Consider the following 25,512-nt stretch of genomic DNA (forward strand, 5'->3'; position numbering starts at 1 on the left):
ATATTCAACAGTTGTAAGAGATTTCCAGTGCTTGAATTTGGGACCCAGGAATATCCTGGGTGAAATTCCTGTAGTGCTAGAGAGGCAACTGGGTAGTTTTCATGGCTCTAAGAGGGAAAAAAGAAGGACAGGTTTTGGTATTTCCAGGTGAACCAACATCTTACTATTTGTGTATATAATGATCCAGGAAGAAATGAATTTGTAGTGCCTGAGCATTAGGAACTCTTTTGAGTTTCAGAAGTGATACATAAAAGTCGTGTCCGACTCTTCGTGACCCCACGTACTGTAGAGTTCATGTAATTCTCCAGGCCAGAATACTGGAGTGGGTAGCCTATCCCTTCTCCAGGGGATCTTCCCAACCCAGGGATCAAACCCTGGTCTCCCATGTTGCAGGTGGATTCTTTACTGTCTGAGCCACCAGAGAAGCCCTCAGAAGTGATAAGGTTTTCCTAAATTTGTTAGCAAAAGACTAGGTTCCCCAAGTTCCAGCACTTCCTCTAACCTCTGTTTCACATATCCAGAGCCAGGCTCCCAGAGCACAGGGACCACATTCTGAACTTCAGGGGCGGCAGGAGGAGCATCCTGGGGCTCTGGAACAGGGGCTGAGAAGCCTGCCATTAAAGAAAGGGTTCCAGACTGGAGGGCTTCCTTTCCAAGTCTGGTAGAAGGAGTTCAGAGAACAGAAAGAAGTTCCTGGTCACTACCTGGAGGCCTCATTTTCCTGAAATCGCAAAGTACAGAGAGGAGGTGGCCCTAGGGCCCAAGCAAGAGATTTCCAGAACTAGTGACACAGCTGGGATTGGGGTCTGCGGCTCAGACAGGTGACCCTGGCCCTGGAGCTCAGAACACTAAGCATCAGCCTACTGTAGCCATTCATGGGTTCACCACAGTCAGAAGGCCTCCCTACATCAGACCTGAAGACATCTTTAGGGTCTGAGAGGTCATGGAACTTGCTGTGGGGCTACTGGGCAGTAATGTCTTTGGAGCGTCCAGCTTGGTGATGTGAGAGCCTCTCAGAGGAACGGGTGGGTGGACTGCTCACAGGGTATCAGGTACTTCAGTGAAAGCATAAACCATGTCAGTGATCTTGGAGTAAACGGGCCTAGGAGTTTTAAGACTGGGCACAAGAGCACCTGCCCCATTCCCTGGAGACAGAAAGTAGGATGTGGGACTCAAGGCCTGGTTTTGAACTTGGCCTTGCTTCCTGCTAATTACATAACCCTTGAACAGAGTCATTCAATGTCTCTAAGCCTTATCTGTCACTACTAGCACCTCTTCTGTGGTGAGTGCACAAAAGCTGGTTTTGGAGGAGCCAGTCTGTGTGCACACACAAGTAAGGCACCTGAAGATGTGTCTACCCCAGTCTGCGTACCCGAGACTCATGCAAAGGAAGCTGCCTGCCTTCTCCGTCAACCTCATGGTTGGCCTAAACAGGCCAAAAAGGATTTATCTTGTAATTGATCAGTGATATCTTAATTTGCAGGCTTTTCTCCTTCTAAATGGTAATGTCCTCTAAACGATGTGGTCTTAGATTTACTGAAACATATTGTCTAGCAGGGCTACTGTTGAGAAATCTGTACCAGTGTAAACCTAATCTGGTAGCTCTCCTCAGCTCCTCAGATGTGAATTAGCCCAATAAAGAGAAATCCTTTCTTTCTGAGTCAGTAGTAAAAAAAAATGACTTACGCTACAAACCTATCCTCAGTTCCTAAAATTTCAACAAAATTACATCAGAACGCAGCCTTACAAGCACCAGTAAGTCAGAGCCACAGAAGAGAGCTCCACGGTGGTCTTGCTCCGGCTTCTGTGACTTTCCAGCTTGCATCCCCAGTGCCCACACTCTGGGCTCCATGGCTGCATCTACGCTGTCTGCCTGGGGCCTCCATCCACCTGTCCCTGGTCCTGGCTGGCCCTTCTTTAGGATGGCTTTGACGGCAGCCCCACCTCCACTCCATCACCTAAGGGGGTCATGGTCCTTATCTAAGCCCCTTTTACTTGTCTCCTTCTCTGCCCTCCCCATCAGAAGAAAGGATATCAAGCCCATTTTTTGTGTCCAGGTCTAGCACAGTATCTTAAGAACCAGGGAGTGATGTCTCAATGCCTTTCATATCTGAGGCCCACGCCTATCCATCTACTTCAAGTGGTCCTGAAGTAGGACCCCTTTTAGTTTAGGCTACCAGTGTAGCAAAGGGTGTTTCTAATTGGTTCCACCATCGGGAGACTGGACTTCCTCAGCATACCAATGCTGGTCAGTAATGATAGTTTTGGATGTAACCCCTCTTCTTGTGCCTCAATAGAAGGAGAGTTGAGGGGCAGGGGTAGGGGCTCATGGGGAAACATGGGATTAGGGCTGCTTTAGCTTCCTATGCAAGAGAGAAGACAATTCAAGACTCGGCTTTAATTTGATTTCAGTGGTTGTTTAGCTTAGTTCACAGAATAGAGGTCGTGAGAACCTCTGGGATTCTCTTAGTGAATGGGTTGGTTACTAGCAGAAAATGAATTATCAAGAGTGACACAAAAACCATAGGGTTACAAAATTTAAAGTATCAGCAGTTCTGAACTAGAACAAGTCCATCTTGTGAGGAGAACCAACATGAGTGGAGTTGTCTCCATGACCCCACAGCCAACAGGATGGCAGACGTCTCTGCCTGAGACACTGCTCCCAGAGGCTGCATGCTTGTGAGTTCAGGAAACAAACACTGTTCTAGGCTGGACTGTGCTCTGCAGTCTCCTTCTCACACAGTGCCACCCCGCAGCCTAGCCAGTGCTCTGTCCTTTGATACAAGTGAGCCTTTGGGCTACACTGGACCCACTGGACAGACCATCTTCAAAAAAACTCCAGACCACACAGAAGCCCCCTCCTTTTTCTAGTCCCCTCAGCATAAGAGCTGTGATGGTCTCCTAAGACTGGTGGTAGGAAAGGGTTGTAAGGATCATCTAATATCCCTTTCCTGCAACGGGGTCTCTACAGATCAAGTTCTGGGGGTCTTTCACATAGACCTGGAGTTGAGGATGCTGTTTCTCAGCCTTGGCGGTAAATTGGGATTATCTAAGGAGCACTGCAGGAGGACAGGTGCCACCACTCTGCCCAGTACTGTCGTTGTGGTATGGGGTCAAGTGGACTCTAATATGCAGTCAGGGTGGAGAATCGCTGCTCTGAGAGTAAAAAGGGGAATCTGGACCCTCCTGGCTACCACGAGGAGAGCAAAGGAGCTCACCTGTGAGGATAAACAGCTGGACATCCTTGTCTCCCCAGGGTTCTGGTCTGGACTCCCGGTAAGGGAGTCCCCCTGGGCCAGTCCAGAGCGCTCTGTGCCCAGCCACAGACACACGGGCCATTCCTCCATCCTCTGTGGTTCTGAACACTCACCCCCACTCAGTGATGCAGTGCAACCCCAGATACGGAATGAGCACATGCTTTGGAACAAGAAGGTTGCTACCCTTTGCTAGTTCTGTAACCTCAGGGGAGTCTCCGAGCTTCCACCTTCTGATCTGCAAAACCTGGACAATACTGCCTCCTTTCTAGGATTGATGGGAGAAGCAAAGTGTATAAAAACACCGTTAGTGTTTTGTTAAATGGAAATTACAGAAAAATAAATATCCTACTAAATTTTTTCTCTTGGTGATCTAAAACAATGTAAGTTCATGCTAATGTATTAAAATATACTTTTAAGTTGTTTAAATCATGCAAACACATTCATGTGACCCCCCCTCCCCCATCACCCCCTTTCAAGGAACCAGCTGAATCCCTTTTTGCAACAAGGATTGCAACAGTATAAAATAAAGATAATAAACAAAAGGTAGTAAATGATCTGGATCAGTTTGGAATTCTTGGGAGACTCTCAGGCATAAGGAAGAGTGGCAAAACTTGAACCCCAAGCACAACAGCTCCTGCTCGGCTGGACAGCACTGCCTTCTGCTGTGAAGTCCAGGCCATTGTCACCTCGATGGAAAACGTGGGTGAAGGTGGTATTCCAGTGAATTCTCATAAACCCTCAATGGCTGGTTCATTTCTCTAAGAGGATATAGATATCAGAGACTTTATTATTTAGACAACAACAACAATAACAACAAAATATTTATTAACTGCTTACTCCATCAGGCATTTTACAAGGTGAGTTTCACAACAACCATCATTGTCCTCATTTTATAGATAAGAGAAACTGAGACTCAGGAAGGTCAAGTCACTTGCCTAAATTGACAAGCCAGGAAGTTGTAGTTCTACCTGATCTATATCTACCAGATCCCACGTTCCTCACCACTTTTGAGATTTAAAAATGCTTCTCTTGTGGCTCAGCTGGTAAATAATCCACCTGCAATGCGGGAGACCTGGGTTTGATCCCTGGGTTGGGAAAGTCACCTGGAGAAGGGAAAGTCTACCCACTCCAGTATTATGGCCTGAAGAATTCCATAGACTGCAGTTCATGGGATCGCAAAGAGTCAGACACGACTGAGCAACTTTCACTTTTCAAAAATTTACCAAAATATAAACTACCAAACTTTATGGAAACTTTTAAAAGAAAAAAATACTATCAGCTTAAAAAAGTCCTTCAGTTAAAGTTGAAAGTTCTTATATTTGAAAAATATTGTGATTGAAGAACATCTCATTCCTATTCTGTCCCCTTATTCAATACGCAGAACAGCTGGAGGCCACAGTTAAAAATTTTAGAAATAAAACTTTCTTAGTAAAGTGGGCATGAAAGACACTGTCCCTTTTTGGAGAAACCAGCTCCAAATGGTCAGAGGAAACTTGATCATGGAAAATGTACTGCACTGAAGCCAAGGGTCCCTCTCCAAACCTCCCCAGTGTCATCTGAGGCAATTCACTGTTTGCCTTTGCCTCTATTTCCCTTCCACACAGATAATAATCTAGTCCTCCCCTCCACTGGAAACCACAGCAGTTGTAAGCAGCATTAGGGTGAATGATTTAAGTCAAAATGGTCAAACGGTGGCAACTTCACATGATTCAACCTAACAGTACCAGTAACAGCTCTATGAGGTGGTATTATTAACAAAACCAATTATATAGATTATGGAACTGAGGCTCAATTGTACAAAGATTGTTATACCTGAATCCAGAGTCTGTGTTTTTTCCATTATTATGTTAAATTCTGAACTAAGATATCCAGTGTTGATATTTTCCCCTCTGACAATAATTTCTGGATACAATTACCTTGGCAATGCTTTGGTTTGAGTAGAGCAGGTTCTATAATATCTCCAAGAATTTCCTGTCCATCAGCCCTTTCTCCCTTAAAACTTCCCTTCCTCAAGGACCAGATCCTAGATTATGGTCAGATGTGAAAACTTACCCTCTGCATAACCCATCCTTGAAGACTTGGATGATTTTTAAGTTTAAGGTTCAGCTAATTTATTAATATTAGTGTAAAATACTATATTAGGTGTATAACAATATTAATAATTCAATATTTTTATAGATTATACTTCATTTAAAGTTATAAAATTAAAAAACTTTTTATATTCCCTGTATCGAACAATATTTCTTTTACCCTACTTATTTTTACATTGCAGTCTGTGTCCCTTAACCCTGTCGACTAAAAACTACTAGTTACAACCTGTAAATACAGTTATTTTATTTGGTGGGAATGTTTAGGACCCTGAGCCTGGGAGACAGCAGCTCAGTAGCTCTGAGAACACTGCTTCAAGGAGGCGGGCCTGGGAGCCAGGTGTGCAAAGTTTGCAACAAAGGGAGAGGTGGGGACAGGCAATCTAAACATCGAAGATTATTGTTTAGTAAAGGAACCCAGCTAGCAAGTGTAGGAATTTAGTATTCTATGTATGGGAAGATGCAAGAGTCTGGGATTATTTAAGTCATTCCTTTCATATACTTCTCAGCTTGAGGCCACCATCTTGCATATTTACAGAGATAATTTCTCTTCCCTGAGTTCCCTTAGGGCCTTCTGGCTTACACAGGAGGCTGTAACCGTGACTTTGGTCAATCACTGGTGACTGTGACATCCTTAATTAAGTTCCTTATGTAGGAGTGGTGCCGAGTGTCAGCAAGGCTCAGGAATTCACATTTGGAAGGCTGCAATCACGCAGAAAGCTGTGACATCGCTTGCCCACCAATATGGCAGGAAGTATTTCATTTCAGTTTCGTACCCCTCTCTTGCCCCTCCCAAGAACTGTATAAAGTTTTAACCAAAAGATTTTCTTCTTTATTTGTGGATAAGTCAGTCACCCCCCACCCCACATTTTTAAAACGATATTATCTGAAGACAGAGCTCAGCAGCCTAATCTCTCAGACGTGGTAAAACGCTGTTTCTCTAAAGACCCTGGCCAGGCGGTAGTGTTAGCACCGACCCTCCGAAACACCCTTCACCCCACCTGTGAGAGCTCTCAGACAGCGAATCCTCGCGTTCAGCATCCTTCAGTTTCCGGGTCGATGACGCAAACCACGACTGTGGCACGGCGGAGGGGTGCCAGACGTGCACAGGGCTGCGGGGGGAGGCGCAGAGTCCTGCTCCCCGCACCTCCCGGCTCCACACAGCCAGGCTCCTGAGCCCGGAGCCGGGGCCTCCAGCTGCCCACAGCAGGTCGGGGCTGATGGTGCGCAGCCCCGCCAGGTCGAGAGGTTCGCACCCCCGCGCCGGCCCGCGGGTGGTCTCGTCCTGGTGGAAGCCTCGCGCGGTTTGTCTTTACCCGGCCTGCTCGGCTCCGCCCCGCCCCGCCCCCCCGCCCAAGATGGTGGCGCTCCACTGCGGTCGGGGGCTCAGGCCTCTGGTGAGTGGGCGGTGCGGGCCGGACTGCCGGGTGGCGGTGAGGGCCCCTGTTTGGGTCTCACGCCTCACTGTCCCTACAGATGCTGTCCTGGAGTCGGGATCTGCCGTGCATCTGGCGCGCCCTGCATACCTCCGCGGTCTGCTCCAAGGTGAGCGCAGCATGAGGACTCGGCGGCCTCGGGGTCTGGGACCTGGGGGTGGGGGCATGACCTAGGGCTTGCCCTTGGTCAGTGGTCGCGGAAAGTCACGGCCTGTCTTTCTTTTCAGAACCGGGCGGCCCGAGTCCGAGTGGGCAAGGGGGACAAGCCAGTGACCTATGAGGAAGCGCATGCGCCTCATTACATCGCCCACCGCAAGGGCTGGCTGTCATTGCACACAGGTGAAGGGACGGTGCGGGACAGAAGACGTGCTGTGTCGTGACTGTCACATAAAACACGAATTGAACACGTGTCAGAGATTTTATTTAACTCAGTAATAAATGGGTGGGTCAGAAATCAGTTAAATAAACAAAGTAAAGAAGAATTACTATAGATGAGAGGTATGTGATACGGAATGTCCAAATGTATTTGAAGGGATGCAAAACGGTTTTTTTCCATGGTGGGGGGCAAGGACTTTGCTGAACTTCCACAGAAACTACTTGCATGCTTAAAGATAATTGTTTTGCATTGCTGTCGGTTATTTGGAGCTTCCTGTATGGTTCAGCAGTGAAGAATCTGTCTGCAGTGCAGGAAACCTGGAGACACTGGTTTGATCCCTGGGATGGGATGGCAACCCATTCCGTTAATCTTTCCCAGAAAATACCATGGACAGAGGAGCCTGGCGGGTGACGCAGTTCATGGGGTTGCAGAAAAAGTCAGACATGACTAAATGACTAAAACAATAAAAATCAATTATAATTTAGAGATATAAAATAGTTCAGAGACAGTGAAAAAAGTGAAACCCTGTGGAATTTGAAGGACCCAGGAAACTGTTCTAAATATTGCAGTTTTCCACCAGAGCACAAATCGACATACAGTTGACACCATTATTTGCGATTCCATGTTTGTGAATTTGCCTGCTCGAGGTGCTTTTTGATTTCGGACTTGCGTGACAGAAAGCGGTAGCTTGCAGCAAGTAACAGCAAGCGGTAACTGAAAACAGGGCCTTAGTTTCCCAGACAGGGAGTCCTAACCACTGTACCACAGGAGCCAGCAATTAGGGCCACGTTCCCTAGTCTTGCCTGCCTAGTCAAGAACAAATTCAGGTAAGGAGGCAGAAGATAAAGAATAAAGTAGAAAGTTTATTGAAAGGAAACATACATGCAGAAAGGCTCATAGGCAAGCTCAGAGAGAGCGCCCCTTTGGGAAGTTTAGATCCTTTGTAAAGGGGCAGTTTTCCAAGTCTGTGTCTTCCCTCAGGCCAGTCACCTTGCTTTGTTTGCTTTGGTTAATTTGTCTCAGGACCCTCCCCTTGGGTGCCCAGATACACCCTAGCCAAGATGGATCTTGAAGTTAAGGCTTCTGGGAGGAGCAAAACTCATTGTGGCCTGGAATTGTCCTCTGACTTTTGACCCCAAGGAGCCCTTCTGTGCATGTGTAGGGTTTTTTCTTTCTTTATCCTTGCTATGATTATTCCCTTGGGGTGTTAGCAGGAGACAAAGACTGCATATCTGCCCAGTTTTTGTTGGTCGTAAATTCCTCAGCTGAAGCCCACCTGTCTTGTATCTCAGGAAATGCAAGCAGAAGAGCGGCTGATCATAAATGTCCAACCTGAATTCCATCTATCTCCTACCTCACTTTCACGTTCATCCTCAGCTGTGGGCAGAGCAACAACTCCACATGTACCTTCCCAGCTGAGGTTGAATAAGGCTCTCTGCCTTCCTGTTTCAGCTTTCATGCTATAAATGAGTATTGTTTTTGAGATCTGTTAGAAGGCAATGGCAACCCACTCCAGTACTCTTGCCTGGAAAATCCCGTGGAAGGAGGAGCCTGGTAGGCTGCAGTCCATGGGGTCGCTAAGAGTCGGACACGACTGAGCGACTTCACTTTCACTTTTCACTTTCATGCATTGGAAGAGGCGACCCACTCCAGTGTTCTTGCCTGGAGAATCCAGGGATGGGGGAGCCTGGTGGGCTGCCATCTATGGGGTTGCACAGAGTCGGACATGACTGAGTGACTTAGCAGCAGCCACAGCAGTGGCATGTTTTCAAGTTTTGTGCTTTTTGTTGTTGATTCCCCTGACATGTTCTTCTTACCAGCAAAATCTTGCCTTTCTCTGCCCACTGATGCCGAATAAAAAAATACAGGCAGAGTTTTGAGGGAATAGAAAGATGGCTTTAATCTTCAGCCAGCTGAGGGGAGAACACAGCAGGCTAGTGTCTGAAGAGCTGTGCCCCACTCCTAGGGGAAATGAGACTTTATATAGCTTGGGTCTTGTGGTCTTAGGGTAAATGATAATGCTTAAAGTAATGAAGATCTTGAATTTTTCTTGAATTCTTTCGAAACAGTCATAGTTGGCATCAGGTAGCCTGGTAATTCGGTCTTGCAATCTGGTAGCCCAGTAGTTGGGTCCATTTGTCTCTGGGTTATTGTACTGTGGCCTTCTTTCTAAAATGCAGAAAGCTACAAGGGTGGTCTGCAAAGGGAGTGCAATGAAGGTGAGTGAGCACAGGTCCAGGATGTAACTAGCATAGAGTTAAAGGGTAGTAGGTGCAGGATGTAACTCATGCAGAGTTAGGGGGCAATAGGTGCAGGATGTAGTTTACGTAAAGTCAGGTTAGTTTTGGGAAAAGCAACCCTAGTTGCAGACTAAGATTAGGAATAGGTAAAGTAAAACTAGGTAAAAAACTAGTAAAACTAAAATTAGCTCTTTCAGGCCCGTTTATGTTTCTTCTCCAGCTTGTTCAGTGTTCTCTTGATTTTCTTTATTCTCAGGAAAGGGAAAGGAAAATAAAGAGAAACTCATTCCTCTTTTTTCCTTTTCACTGCAACAAATTCCCCAGTGTTAATTTATTTACTCCATGTTAGTGGAGGAAGGGAAATAGGTATCATTCTTGTCTGGCTGAGGAGAAAACCTCAGTTTTGCTCCACTTGACGGTCACCAGCTGTCTAACCCAGGGGCTCCTTTATGTCCTATTTCAAATCCCCTTTGAGAGATGTGAACCCCAAGAAATCTTTATTGGGAAGATGAGGGACTATAGCTTGTCTTCTGTAGCTTGTTCAGGCTGACAAGGGACTTGTCAACCCTACCTGGTTGGGGTCGTGGAGTTATCACTCTGTTTCATTATGTTTTATTAAGGGACCCTCGGGTGACTTCTCTTGTTATTCCTCCAGGATCTGTTCTTAGAAGTGCTGTAATCTCTGTATCATCCTTACCTTGATGTGAATCTGTTGTAATCTGGAGGAGGCAAAATTTAACAAGTAGTTTTTTGTTTTTCTTAAAAAAGTAGAGGCCAAAGATCGGTGAAAGAATTACTGTAACCAGGAGTCAAAGCAGGAATAAGAACCAAGCTACATTTGATAACAATTTTGAGTGTGGTCTAGATAATGGTCAGTGCTTGTGTTATCCTGTCCAAAGGAATGGAGCCATTTGCACTCAGTTAGAACTGGAATCAAGATTGCTGGGAGAAATATCAATAACCTCAGATATGCAGATGACACCACCGTTATGGCAGAAAGTGAAGAACTAAAGAGCCTCTTGATGAAGGTGAAAGAGGAGAGTGAGAAATTTGGCTTAAAGCTCAACATTCAGAAAACTAAGATCATGGCATCCGGTCCCATCACTTCATGGGAAATAGATGGGGAAACAGTGGAAACAGTGGCTGACTTGATTTTTCTGGGCTCCAAAATCACTGCAGATGGTGACTGCAGCCATGAACTTAAAAGACACTCCTTGGAAGGAAAGTTATGACCAACCTAGACAGCATATTAAAAAGCAGAGACATCATTTTCTCAACAAAGATCTGTCTAGTCAAGGCAATGGTTTTTCCAGTGGTCATGTATGGATGTGAGATTTGGACTGTGAAGAAAGGTGAGCACTGAAGAATTGATGCTTTTGAACTGTGGTGTTGGAGAAGACTCTTGAGAGTCCCTTGGACTGCAAGGAGATCCAACCAGTCCATCCTGAAGGAGATCAGTCCTGGGTGGTTAATTGTTGCAAACTTCCTGATGTTAGATCCTTTGTTCTTGAAGTCAGGTCTTGGATTCAGGTCATGTTCAGGTAATGATTTTCCTGTAAATCTCTACCAAATGAATGTTATTCTTTGTCTTGACAAGAAAGGACAAGGTCCCAAGGCACAACTTTTACACTCCAGGGTCCTGGTCCTGGCTAAGAGGAGGCAGAGCTCAGTTGACAGTTCGCTCAGGGCCAGGTCTCCAGACTTTGCCCAACCCAACTAGTCCTCAGGCCTCCAAAGAGGGGAGACCAGGTCCCACAGACTGTGTCCCAGGCAAACTGCCACTGTTACTGAGCCCAAGCTCATTCTGCTCGCTGCCAGTAAATTTGGAAATGAGTTGTTGGAGCAAGGAATAATGACTTTAATTGGAAGGTCAGCAAACAGAGAAGATGGCACACTAGCCTCTCAAAAACCCTTAGAATTCAGGGTCTATACAGTAGAGGGAGGGGCTTTCAGTAGCACCGACCAATAGCAGAGCAGGGCTGTTAACGGTCACTTCTCTATGGTGCTCACTTGCTTCCAGGGAGGGGCCCACCAGGGTGCTCAGCCAGTGGCTGAGCAGAACCATCATAGCTGGTGTCTGTCTCAATGGAGCATGCAGGCCAGCACCAGGGAGGGAAAGGCCGCTTACACCTTGCGTCCCACGTGGGACCACCACTCCACCATGGCTGTTAGGTCGCAGAGACCAGGATCAGGGAGAGGTTCACCGCTGCCTCAAGGCCTTGGTGAGGGCTCTGAAAAGCCCTACAGAACACAGTCCCAAGCCTGTTCTTTGGGCCCCCCATCTCCCCCACTGGCCCAAGGCTGGGTGAGCTGGAGGGCCTTGGGAAGAAGGCCGGGATCTGCCTCTTACCTTACTCTCCACCTCATGACCAACACTCAGCTGTTGTCTGAATCCTTTCACTAACTGTTGCTCATTGACAGTTGGTTGCCAGTGGGCGAGGCCCTCTGAGGCACTAACCAATGGCTGAGTAGGACCTGTTGCCTGATAATAGGGTACAGAGTAATGATGCACAGCAGTGGCTGTGTGCTAAAGGCTGTTACAAGAGGAGCCTGGCAGGCTGTAACAGAACAGGATGAGCATAGCCCTTAGCTGGCAGCCACTGCTCTGCCTCCTTACTGTGCACCCTGTTACTAGGCAACAGGTTTTGCTCAGCCATTGCTTGCTGCCTCAGTGGGCCCTGCTCATAAGCAACCAGCCATCAGTGAGCGACCGTTCGTGGTCCTGCTCATCTATTGGTCAGTGCCACAGTTGGCCCTGTCCACTGATAACTGTCAATGAAGCATTACTGGGGAAGTGATCCAGTCAGGGATCAGTGGTGTGGTGGCCGTGAGGTGGACAGTGAGGTAAGAGGCAGAGTCAGGCCTTCTCCTGGAGGCCCTCCAGCTTACCCAGCCTTGGGCCAGCAGGTGAGCTGGAGGGCCCAGGGAATAGACTGGGGACTACATACTGCAGGGCTCTGTAGCCCTTACTGAGGCCCTCCACTAGCCGTGGCCCAGGCCTTGAGGCAGCAGTGAACCTCTTTCCCCATCCCTGTCTCTGCAACCTGATAGCAGTTGCCTTCTGCCTGGTCACAGTCTGGGGGACCTGGTCTCCCCATTTGGGCGGCCTGATGAGACTGATGACCAGTTGGTTGGGTGCCTGGCTCCCTCAGGGATGAGAGCTGGGCAGGCTGTGAAAGGAGCTGCCAACTGAGATCTGCCTCCTCTTAGCCAGACTGGGACCTTGGAGGGTGAAAGTTGTGCATTGGGACTTTGCCCTTTCTTGTCAGGACAGAGAATAACATTCAGCTGGTAGAGATTTACAGGAACATTGTTACCTAACCATGACCTGACCTTGAGAAGAGAGGATCTGATTTGGAGAAGTCTGCAACAAGTAACCATACCCATCCCTCACCCTTTGCTTTTAAACAGCTTGCTGAAATCTTTTTAGTAACCTTGGGGTTCTTAGGGCATGAGCCACCATCTCTTTGTATGAATCTATAATAAACCTTTTTCTGTTCTAAACCGTAATGTTTTAGTATTGATGGACCTCACCGTGCATCTGGCACACAGACTTGCGATTTTGGTAACAATTTAGGGCTACAGTCCATGTGTTCACAAAGAATCAGACATGACTGAGCATGCACACACGTACCATACAGTATAATCTTTGTTGTTGTTCAGTCACTAAGTCATGTCTGACTCTGCAACACCATGGACTGCAGCATGCCAGGCTCCTCTGGTCCTCTGCTATCCCCTGGAGTTGCTCAGATTCATGTCCATTGAGTCAGTGATGCTGTCTAACCATCTCATTCTCTGCTGCCCTCTTCTCCTGCCCTCAATCTTTCCCAGCATTAGGGTCTTTTCCAGTGAGTCGGCTCTTTGCATCAGGGGCCAAAGAATTGGAACTTCAGCATCAGCCCTTCCAATGAATATCCAGGGTTGATTTCCTTTAGGGTGACTGGTTTGATCTCTTGGCAGTCCAAGGGGCTCTCAAGAGTCTTCTCCAGCACCACAATTTGAAAGCATCAATTCGTTGGCTCTCAGCCTTCTTTGTGGTCCAACTCTCACATCCGTACATGACTATTGGAAAAACCATAGCTCTGACTATACAGACTTTTGTGGACAAGGTGATGTCTCTGCTTTTTAATATGCTATCAAGGTTTGTGATAGCTTTCCTTTCAAGGAGCAAGCATCTTTTAATTTTAGGGCTGCAGTCACTGTCAGAAGTGATTTTAGAGCTGAAGAGAATAAAATTCTGTCACCGCTTCCATTTTTTCCCTTTTTATTTGTCACGAGTAATGGGACTGGCTGCCATGAGCATAGTCTTTTTAATGTTGAGTTTAATTGGAGGACAATTGCTTTACCATATTGTATTGGATTCTGCCGTACATCAACATGAATCAGCCACAGGTGTGCTTATGTCCCCTCCCTCTTGAGCTTCCCTCCCGTCTCTCAACCCATCCCACCCCTGTTGGCTTTCAGAGAACACCGAGTTTGAGTTTCCTGAGTCATAACACAAATTCCCACGGACTATTTTACATATGGTAATGTGAATGTTTCCATGTTACTCTGCGTTCGTCTCATCATGTCCTTCCCCTACTGTATCCACAAGTCTGTTCTCTGTGTCTGTCTCCATTGCTGCCCTGCATATAGGTTCATCAGTGCCATCTTTCTAGATTCCATATATATGTGTTGCAGGCGGGCTCAGTTGTGTCTGACTCTTTGTGACCTCATGGACTGTAGCCTGCTGGGCTCCTCTGTCCATGGAATTTTCCAGACAAGAATATTGGAGTGGGTCGCCATTTCCTACTCCAGGGAGCTTCCTGACCCGGGGATTTAACCCACGTCTCTTGCATCTCCTGCATTTGCAGGTGGATTCTTTTACCACTGCATCAATATGTGTTAATGTAGGATATTTGTTTTTCTTTTTATTAACTCTCTATAATAGGCTCTAGGTTTATTAGAGCCTTATTAGAACTGACTCAGATGCATTCTTTTTTATGGCTGAATAATATTCCATTGTATATATGTACTACAAGTTCTTTATCCATTCATATGTCCATGAACATCTAGGTTGCTTCCATGTCCTCACTATTGTAAATAGTGCTGCAGTGACCATTGGGGTACACATGTCTTTTTCAGTTATGGTTTCTTCAGGGTATATGTTCAGTAGTGGGATTGCTGGGTCACATGGTAGTTTTATTCTTTATGGTCTAAGGAATCTCCATACTGTTCTCCATGGTGGATATATCAGTTTACATTCTTACCAACGGTGCAAGAGGGTTCCCTTTACTCCACACCTTCTCTGACATTTATTGTTTGTAGATTTTTTGGTCATGGTCATTCTGACCGGTGTGAGGTGATGCCTCATTGTAGTTTGTTTGTTTTTTAACTTTAAACCTTTTATTTTGTATTGGGGTATAGCCAGCTAACAATGCAGTGCGGGTGGACAGTGGAGGGACTCAGCCATGCATTTACATGCATTCATTTTCTCCCCCACCCCTCCCATCCACCCCCTCACCACTCTAACATTGAGTAGAGTTGCATTACTGTGTATAATTGTTCCTTCTTCGTTTTCCATTTTGTGTATATTAGTGTATACGTGACCTCCCCAAACAGCCTAACTATCCCTTCATGCCAACAACCATAAGTTCGTTCTCTGAGTCTCTGTTTTGTACGTAAGTTCATTTATATTACTTCTTTTTAGATTCCACATATAAGGGATGTCATACGATGTTTCTTCTTCTCTGATTTATTTGTCAGTTTGACACTGTCTAGGTCCACCATGTTGCAAATGGCATTATTTCATTGCTTTTAATGGCTGAGTAATATTCCATTGTATATATGTAGCATCTTATTTATCCATTCCTCTGCTTATGGACATTTAGGTTGCTTCCATGTCTTGGCTATTGTAAATAGTGTTGCAATGAACATTGAGGTGCATGAATCTTTTTGGATCATGTGTTTCTCCAGATGTACACCCAGGAGTGGGATTGTAGTGTCGTATGGTAGCTTAGTTTTTTAAGGAACCTCTGTACTGTTCTCTGTAGTGGCTATACCAATTTACATTCACACCAACAGTGTAGAAGGGTACCCTTCTCTCCACACCCTCACCAGCATTTATTGTTTGTGCATTTTTTGATGATAGCATTCTGACCAGCGTCTCGTTGTAGCTTTGATTTGCATTTCTCTAATAATTAGCAATGTTGAACAACTTTTCATATGCCATCTGTATGTCCTCTTTGGAGAAATGTCTGTTCAGTTCTGCCTGAGTGGGCTGTTTCTTTTGATGCTGTTAAGGATTATAAGCTGTTTGTAAAGTTTGGAGACTAATCCTGTCAGTCACATCATTTGCAAATATTTTAATATTTTCTCCCAATCTGTGGGTTGTCTTTTTGTTTATTGTTTCCTTTGCTGTGTAAAAGCTTTTGAGTTTACGTAGGTCCTTTTTTTTTTTTTTTTAATTTACGTTATTCTGGGAGATGGATTTAAGAAGATGCTGCTATAATTTATGTCAGAGAGCATTCTGCTGATGTTTTCCTCTAGGAATTTTATAGTGTCCAGTCTCACATTTGGGTTTTTAATCCATTTTGAGCTTATTTTTGTGTGTAAAGTTAAAGACGGGTCTATTTATCTATTTTTGTACCAGTACCATACTGTCTTGATGACTGTACTTCATAGTAGAGTCTGAAGGCAGGAAAGTTGATTCCTCCAGCTCTGTTTTTCTTTCTCAACATTACTTTGGTTGTTCGAGGTCTGTTGTGTTTCCATACAAATTGTGAAAAATACCATCCGTGGTTTAGTAGACACTGCATTGAATTTGTAGATTACTTTGGGTTGTTTAGTCATTTTCACAATATCGATTCTTCCAATCCAAGAACATAGTATATATCTCCATCTCTGTGTCATCTTTGACTTCTTTCATCAGTGTCTTACACTTTTCTGCATACAGCTTTTTTGTCTCTTGAGGTAGATTTATTCCTAGGTATTTTATTCTTTTGGTTGCAATGGTGAATGAGATTGTTTGCTTAATTTCTCTTTCTGATTTTTCATTGTTAGTGTATAGGAACGCAAGGACTTTCTGTGTATTAATTTTATATTCTACAACTTTATGATATTCATTGATTAGGTCTAGCAATTTTCTAGTGATATCTTTAGCATTTCCTATGTATAGTATCACGTCATATGCAGTGAGAATTTTCCTTCTTTTCTGATCTGGATTCCTTTTATTTCTTTTTCTTCTCTGATTACTGTGGCTGGGACTTCCAAAACTATGTTGACAAATAGTGGCGGGAATGGGCAGGCACCTTTGTCTTGTTCCTGACCTTAGAGGAAATGCTTTCAGTTTTTCACTGTTGAGGATAATGTTTGCTGTCGTTTGTTGTATATGGTCTTTATTATGTTGAGGTAGACCTACTACCTGTGCCTACTTTTGGGGAATTTTTATCATAAATGGGTGTTGAATTTTGACAAAAGCTTTCTCTGCATCTATTGAGATAATCATATGTTTTTTCTTTCAGTTTGTTGATGTGGTATATCACATTGATTGATTTACTTGAATTGAAGAAACCTTGCATCCCTGGGATAAATCCCACTTGATCATGGTATATGATCCTTTTAATGTGTTGTTGGATTCTGTTTGCTAGAATTGTGCTGAGGATTTTTGCATCTATGTTCATCGGTGATATTGACTGGTAATTTTCTTTTTTGTGTGTTATTTTTTTTGTCTGGTTTTGGTATCAGGGTGATGATGTCCTATAGAATGAGTTTTGATTTTTTCCTTCCTCTGCAATTTCCTGGAAGAGTTGAGCAGGATAGGTGTTAGCTCTTCTCTAAACTTTTGGTAGAATTTACCTGTGAACCCATCTGGCCCTGGGCATTTGTTTGTTGAAAGATTTTTGATCACAGTTTTGATTTGGGTGCTTGTGATTGATCTGTTCATGCTTTCTGTTTTTCCCTGGTTCAGTTTTTCTCAAAGAACAAGCTTTTAGTTTTACCGATCTTTGCTATTGTTTCCTTCATTTCTTTTTCATTTATTTCTGTTCTAATCTTTATGGTTTCTTTCCTTTCACTAACTTTGAAGGGTTTTTTGGTTCTTTTTCTAGTTGCTTTAGTAAAGTGTAAGGTTAGGTTGTTGATTTGATATTTTTCTTGTTTCTTGAGGTAGGCTTGTATAAATTTCTCTCAACTTCTTTTGCTGCATCCCATAGGTTTTGGGTCATATTTTAATTGCCATTTGTATCCATGTATTTTTAAATTTCCCTTTTGATTTCTTCAGTGACCTATTGCTTATTTAGAAGCGTGGTGTTTAGCCTCCATGTATTTTTTCAGTTTTTTTTCTTGTAGGTGATATCTAGTTTCAGTGTTGAGCTTGGAAAAGATGTTTGATATGATTTCAATTTTAAATTTACCATGGCTTGATTTGTGACCCAAGATGTGATCTATCGTGGAGAATGTTCTGTGTGCACTTGAGAAAAAAGTATACTGTGCTGTTTTGAGGTGGAATGTTCTGAAGATATCAGTTAGGACCATCTGGTCTAATGTGTAATTTAAGGCTTTTGTTTGCTTATTAGTTTTCTGTCCAGATGATCTGTCCATCAGTGTAAGTGGGGTGTCAAAGTCCCCTGTTAGGATTGTTTACTGTTGATATTCCCTTTTATCATAAAGGTTTTTAGTATTTGCCTTATGTATGAGGTTCTCCTATGTTGTGTGCATAAACATTTACAATTGTTATATGTATCTTCTTTTTGGGAGGATCCCTTGATCATTATTCAGTGTCTTCCTTATCTCTTGTAACAGTTTTCAGTCTATTTTGCCTGATGTGAGATATGAGTATTGCTACTCCTGCTTTCTTTTGATTCCCATTTGCATTGAATATCTTTTTCCATCCCCTAACTTTCAGTCTGTTTTTGTCCTTAGGTCTGAAGTGGATCTCTTGTAGGCAGTTTATAGGCAGGTTTTGGTTTCTGTATCCATTCTACCAGTATGTATCTTTTGGTTGGAGCATTTAATCCATTTACACTTAAGGTAGTTATTGACATGTATGTTCCCACTGCCATTTTGTTAAATCATTTAGGGTTTGTTTTTTTTTGTTTTTCTTCTCTGGTTTCCTGCTGGAGAAGTTCCTTTAGCATTTGTTTAAGGTTGATTTGGTGGTGCTGAGTTCTCTTAAGCTTTTGTTTGATTTCACTGTCAAATCTGAATGAGATCCTTGATAGGTAGATTAATCTTGGTTGTAGGTTTTTGTTTGTTTCATTACTTTAATTATATCCTGCCACTCCCATATCTTTTTGCCTTTTCATCTTGTTTGTGGGGTTCTCAAGGCAAGAATAGTGAAGTGATTTGCCATTTTCTTCTCCACTTTAGAACACACTGTCACATAGGATCATAGGTCATGGTGAGACACTAGCGATTCACTTAGTCAGAGTACCAATACAAGATTTCAAAGGCAAACACAGAGCAGGTAACTTAAATGGTAAAGAACTTAAAATCTGTTATCAAAGGCAGTTTAGGATTTTAAGAAAACTTGTCCGCCTATCAGAGAGAAAAACCAAATTCAAGATTTGCACCAGCTTTTTTGTTTTTTTTAATTTGCTTTCTCAGTTATTTATTTTGAACTTTGTTAATCCTGACCACAAAACTCTTTTCTTGGGGTCCATTTTCCACAGACCTTTTTATCACTTTCTGTATCATTCTTTTTTTTTTCTCATCCCCCAAAACCAGCCACTTGTAAGTCAGACTTGCTTCCTCCTCCGTTAATAAAAAAGCAATTCCATTTCCCATGTCTTGTTTACTGAAAATGAAAACACACATCCTTCTTCCTTAAGCAGTCATGAACTGTTCTTTATCAGCACTCTGTAGATTGATAAACATAAATCCAAATAATAATTTCTTGAAAAGTGTGCTTCTTACTGAAAATATCTCAGTGTGGCACCAGACACATTTATTAATATGTGCTAATATATTATTACTTAATGTCGATATATGCTATTAATGTATTCTAAACCTTTTGCTTCTTTGTTAAAGGAAGCCAGTGTTGAGTAATTAATGTTTCAGTATTGTATATTGTTTGGAAATTGTCTAGTTATTCAGTATACATCCATCATCTAACTTCATTTAGCACAACTCTATATTTTAAGTTAAGTAAGACATTGCTAAAACATAAATATTCCTAATTGACCTAAAGCTTTTATCTCAGATTTGTTTTCTTTCCTTAAAAGTTTCTTCAGATTGAGTTACTTTCCTTGATGACAAATTTGTAACAAGTGTAACAAGATTTTATTTAGCTTTTATTAAATCTGGGCACAATAAGATGTATTATACTTAAGGTAGATAACTCTAATGTATATTTATGCTAATTAGATCAACAAACTAACACATTAATACTTGGTATTAATAAAATACTGAATATTTCCCTGTTCACATGAATCTGAAATTTAGCTTAATTTCTCTTGTGTTCAGAAATGGTTGATTTGTAAGCACTTACTTTAAGCCAGTTAATTAGAGCTCATTGACAAATTAACCTCAGCAATATTATCCAAATCAGAGGTGCATACTGAGACATACACATATATTCAGAGAGAGATCTCATAGTTTCTCTTGAGATGTAAGTATCTCTTGTCCCCCTCCCACTTTTTTTGCTCTTTGAATCATATCTATCAGTTCAGTTCAGTTCAGTTGCTCAGCCGTGTCTGACTCTTTGCAACCCCATGAACCGCAGCACGCCAGGCCTCCCTGTCCATCACCACCTCCTGGAGTTTATTCAAACTCATGTCCATTGAGTCAGTGATGCCATCCAATCATCTCATCCTCTGTTCTCCCCTTCTCTTCCTGCCTTCAATCTTTCCCAGCATCAGGGTCTTTTCAAATGAGTCAGTTCTTCGCATCAGGTGGCCAAAGTATTGGAGTTTCAGCTTCAACATCAGTCCTTCCAATGAATATTCAGGACTGATTTCCTTTAGGATTGACTGGTTTGATCTCCTTGCAGTCCAAAGGTCTCTCAAGAGTGTTCTCCAAGACGATAGTTCAAAAGCCTCAATTATTTGGTGCTCAGCTTTCTTTATAGTCCGACTCTCAAATCCATACATGACTACTGGAAAAACTATAGCCTCGGCTAGACGGACCTTTTGGCAAAGTAATGTCTCTGCTTTTTAATATGCTGTCTAGGTTGGTCATAACTTTCCTTCCAAGGAGTAAGCGTCTTTTAATTTCGTGGCTGCAGTCACCATCTGCAGTGATTTTGGAGCCCCCAAAAATAAAGTCTGCCACTGTTTCCACTGTTTTCTCATCTATTTGCCATGAAGTGATGGGACTGGATGCCATGATCTTAGTTTTCTGAATGCTGAGCTTTAAGCCAACTTTTTCACTCTCCTCTTTCACTTTCATCAAGAGGCTTTTTAGTTCCTCTTCACTTTCTGCCATAAGGGTGGTGTCATCTGCATATCTGAGGTTATTGATATTTCTCCTGGCAATCTTGATTCCAGCTTGTGCTTCTTCCAGCCCAGCGTTTCTCATGACGTACTCGGCATATAAGTTAAATAAGCAGGGTGACAATATACAGCCTTGACATACTCCTTTTCCTATTTGGAACCAGTCTGTTGTTCCATGTCCAGTTCTAACTGTTGCTTCCTGACCTGCTTACAGGTTTCCCAAGAGGCAGGTCAGGTGGTCTGGTATTCCCATCTCTTTCAGAGTTTTCCACAGTTTATTGTGATCCACACAGTCAAAGGCTTTGGCATAGTCAATAAAGCAGAAATAGATGTTCTTCTGGAACTCCCTTGCTTTTTTAATGATCCAGTGGGTGTTGGCAATTTGATCTCTGGTTCCTCTGCCTTTTCTAAATCCAGCTTGAACATCTGGAAGTTCTCGGTTCACGTATTGCTGAAGCCTGGCTTGGAGAATTTTGAGCATTACTTTACTAGCGTGTGAGATGAGTGGAATTGTGCGGTAGTTTGAGCATTCTTTGGCATTGCCTTTCTTTGGGATTGGAATGAAAGCTGACCTTTTCCAGTCCTGTGGCCGCTGCTGAGTTTTCCAAATTTGCTGGCATATTGAGTGCAGCACTTTCACAGCATCATCTTTTAGTATTTGAAATAGCTCAACTGGAATTCCATCACCTCCACTAGCTTTGTTTGTAGTGATACTTCCTAAGCCCCACTTGACTTCACATTCCAGGATATCTGGCTCTAGTTGAGTGATCACATCATCATGATTATCTGGGTCGTGAAGATCTTTTTTGTACCATTCTTCTGTGTATTCTTGCCACCTCTTAATATCTTCTGCTTCTGTTAGGTCCATACCATTTCTGTCCTTTATTGAGCCCATCTTTGCATGAAATGTTCCTTTGGTATCTCTGATTTTCTTGAAGCGATCTCTAGTCTTTCCCATTCTATTGTTTTTCTCCGTTTCTTTGCACTGATCACTGAGGAAGGCTTTCTTACCTCTCCTTGATATTATTTGGAACTCTGCATTCATGTGGGTTTATCTTTCCTTTTCTCCTTTGCTTTTTGCTTCTTTTCTTTTCAGAGCTATTTGTAAGGCCTCCTCAGACAGCCATTTTGGTTTTTTGCATTTCTTTTTCTTGGGGATGGTCTTGATTCCTGTCTCCTGTACAATGTCATGAACCTCCATCCATAGTTCATCAGGCACTCTGTCTATCAGATCTAGTCCCTTAAATCTATTTCTCACTTTCACTGTATAATCTTTAGGGATTTGATTTAGGTCAAACCTGAATGGTCTGGTGATTTTCCCTGCTTTGTTCAATTTAAGTCTGAATTTGGCAATAAGGAGTTCATGATCTGAGCCACAGTCAGCTCCTGGTCTTGTTATCTATAGGTCAACAATAACTTAGAATTTTTTGTAGAGGACTCTGTGATGGAAGCTTAGAGGAAGTGCTTCCTATTCTAGCTTGAACAGTTAGTACTGGATGTTTGCATGCTCATACCAATATAAACAAACCAAACTGCAGCAGCAGGAAGTCACTAAAAACAAAGAAAATGGCAAAGACATGCCCATAAATCAAAAGCAAGGGGGCAGAAAAATGCCCCAAAGGGATGGCATGGAGATGTTCAAAAATCAAAAAGCCAAATGGCAAGAATGCCTCAAATGTGACTTCCAAGTCCTGCTCAACCTGTGACATTTGTCCAGAGTGGCACCTTGTGAAAGCAGTTTCTCTTCATAGAAATTTCCAAACTGGGACTGAAGCGATTCCCCAAACAGGAAATATCAATGGTCTCTAGGGGGTTTACCAAACGTAGCAGTTTGGTACATACGAAACTCCCTCTTTTTTTTCCTCTAAGAATTAATGTTTTCTCGGAGTAGAAATCTGTGCCAGAGGGGACAGTGTAAGAGAAGGCGTCTTCAAGGCAGAAATAAAGCTTCTGTAGCTGTAGAGCATTTTCTCCCCTATTCTCCACCATAGCCTCGGAATTATGCAGCCAAGTTGGCTGGTTGGGTGTGTTTGGGGTACAGCCCTACAACAGGGAGTCTCAGGCCATCTGGCCTCAGAGAAATCCCCCAATGAGCCACTCTTCTTGAAAGAGCCTGGTGTGGAGAGAGATCCCGAAACTTCCAATCAAACCAAGGGGCCCTGTGGGGTCACCTGCCCGCAAGCAGATTCTGCATGAGCTCCCATTTATTGCAGCCAAAATCTTGGCTTTCTCTGCCCACCCATGCCAAATAAAAATTATGGAGACAGAGTTTAGAGGAAGAAGTCAGCTGAGGGGAGAACAACAGCATGCTAGTGCCTCAGGAACTGTGAACCAGGAGACTTCATTTTTTTTTTTTTTTCTTTTTTCTCTAGACTTTATATAGCCTGGGTCTCCTGGTCTTAGGGTAAATGATAAGGCTCAAAGTAATGAAGGTCCTGCATTCTTGCATTGTTTCAAAACAGTCATAGTAGGCAGCAGGAAACCCAGTAATTGGGTTCATTTGTCTGTGGTTTATTGAATGTGGCCTTCTTTCTGCAATGAAAAAGCTACAAGGAGTGGTCTACAAAGGGAGTGTGATGAGGGTATGCACCAGATACTGGATGTAATTAGCAAAGAGTTAAAGGGTAATAGGCTTCCCTAGTGGCTCAGATGGTAAAGCGTCTGCCCACAATATGGGAGACCTGGGTTCGATCCGTGGGTCGGGAAGATCCCCTGGAGAAGGAAATGGCAACCCACTCCAGTACTCTTGCCTAGAAAATTCCATGGATGGAGGAGCCTGGTAGGCTACAGTCCATGGGGTCACAAAAGAGTTGGACATGACTGAGCAACTTCACTTAGGAAAGGGTAATAGGTTCTGGATGGAACTCATACAGTTAGGGGGTGATAGGTGCAGGATGTAATTTACATAGTGTCAGATTAGTTTGGGGAAAAGTAAACCTAGATACAGACTACAGATTGGGAATTAAGTAAAATTAGGAGTGATTATCTCTTTCAGGCCTGTTTATGTTTTCCCTCCAGCCTGTTTACTGTTCTCATTATTTCCTTTGTTCTCAGGAAAGGGAAAGAAAAAAAGAGAAACTCATTGCTTTTTTTTTTTTTTTTCTTTTCACTGCAACACCGTCTAGTGTTCCTAAGCACAAGAAGACTGAGTTGTACCTTACAGGGCATAATTGTTAGAAAAGCTTCCTTCAGGCATGTGTTACAGAGCTGTTGGGAGAGAGTTCCGTGTTAATCAGCCATTTGTAGGTGTCTTTAACAGAGAAATAAAATAAGGCTTAATATCAATCTGTTGATAAAAATATTGTAACCAGAGACTTGCAGAATTTCCACCAGGAACAGTGGTTTAGTTTAGTGTTTACTAATTTGTCATTCATTTTGATTATATAGGACATAACTCTTAACTTTACAAAGCATAACTACTATGAGCTAATGAGAATCAACAATATTTTGTTCTTTATAAGGGTTCTCAACTTGAATGTTTGAGACACATCTGTCTAGAGAACCTACTTAAAGTATGGATTTCTGTCCCAAACCCTTTTCAAGTTCTTGTTCTGAGGTCTAGGGGCTGGGTGTGGAGACTCATAACAAATATTGTAAGAGGTGCAAAGGTTTATGATCCACAGTGAGAATTTACTTGTTGAGGCCATGGCTCTCGTTAAGTGAGAGAGCTCACATCTCAGAAGTAGCTTGATGGCCTTATCTCTCTGGCCCATGGAATGACCAGTGCTTCTGTATGGCAATGAGGAAGGAGTGGGAAAGGGGTACTCTGTGTCTACATAAAGGAATCATCTCAGTTTTGTGCCCTTCTCTTTTGTGAGACAAGATAATGATAATACATACTTCACAGGATTTGTTTGGGGATTATTGAAATAATGTTCTTGAAGCTTCAGAGTATTATTCTTTTTCCATTGTAGAAGAAAAGAGAAGAGGCTAAGGTGGGGAATTGAATGCCCAGTGCTCTTGGATGTTACCTCTGGAGTTTTGGCCAACTCACCATGGTACCCTTGTCTCTTCAGGTAACCTGGATGGGGAGGACCATGCTGCCGAGCGAACAGTGGAAGATGTTTTCCTTCGCAAATTTATGCTGGGCACTTTCCCAGGCTGCCTGGCTGACCAGCTGATTCTAAAGCGCTGGGCTAACCAGGTGGAGATCTGTGCCCTGGTCCTGAGGCAGCTGCCCGCACACAAGTTCTACTTCCTTGTGGGCTACAGTGAGACCCTGCTGTCCCACTTTTACAAGTGTCCTGTTCGTCTGCACCTCCAAACTGTTCCCTCAAAGGTTGTGTATAAGTATATCTAGGACATACATCAAGCTTTTTACATCAAGTTGTAGCCTGCAAAGGACAGAAACTTGTGAAAATGGACTGAAGTAGAAATAGGGGAACTGTATCCCCTCAGATTTCTGAGACTTTGTCTTCAGTGTTGCTATTGAATAAATAGACTATCCATGTTGTCTTGCTTCTTGGTCTGTCTAGAGAATTAGAATAGGGTCTTTGAGGATGCTCCAGGGTTCTCAAGAAGGCTGCCAGTTACCTGAGGTTTAAGTAATAGCTATGGTTCAGTGCACATCCTGTGCCAATCACTGTGTCAGGAACTTTAACTGAAGTTCTTTGTTTTCTCTTAAAATGGAAAGATCCATTTTTGGAGATTATAAAGCAGTTATTTTTAAAAAAATCTATTTCAATTTAAGTCTGAATTTTGTAAT

The 25,512-nt window shown here is 43.2% G+C and overlaps 1 protein-coding gene across 1 annotated transcript; it reads left to right on the forward strand.

Annotated features, from left to right (window-relative positions):
• The first annotated feature begins 6,545 nt into the window (after nucleotides 1-6,545).
• On the forward strand, nucleotides 6,546-25,260 carry MRPS24 (mitochondrial ribosomal protein S24). Its single transcript, XM_043886965.1, has 4 exons — nucleotides 6,546-6,741; nucleotides 6,821-6,889; nucleotides 7,008-7,119; nucleotides 24,824-25,260. Exons 1-4 carry the CDS (start codon nucleotides 6,565-6,567, stop codon nucleotides 25,105-25,107), a joined length of 642 nt encoding a protein of 213 aa, XP_043742900.1. The 5' UTR covers nucleotides 6,546-6,564; the 3' UTR covers nucleotides 25,108-25,260.
• The last annotated feature ends 252 nt before the right edge of the window (nucleotides 25,261-25,512 follow it).

This window comes from Cervus elaphus, chromosome 24 (genome assembly GCF_910594005.1).
Source record: "Cervus elaphus chromosome 24, mCerEla1.1, whole genome shotgun sequence".
NCBI classification, from domain to species: Eukaryota; Metazoa; Chordata; class Mammalia; order Artiodactyla; family Cervidae; genus Cervus; species Cervus elaphus.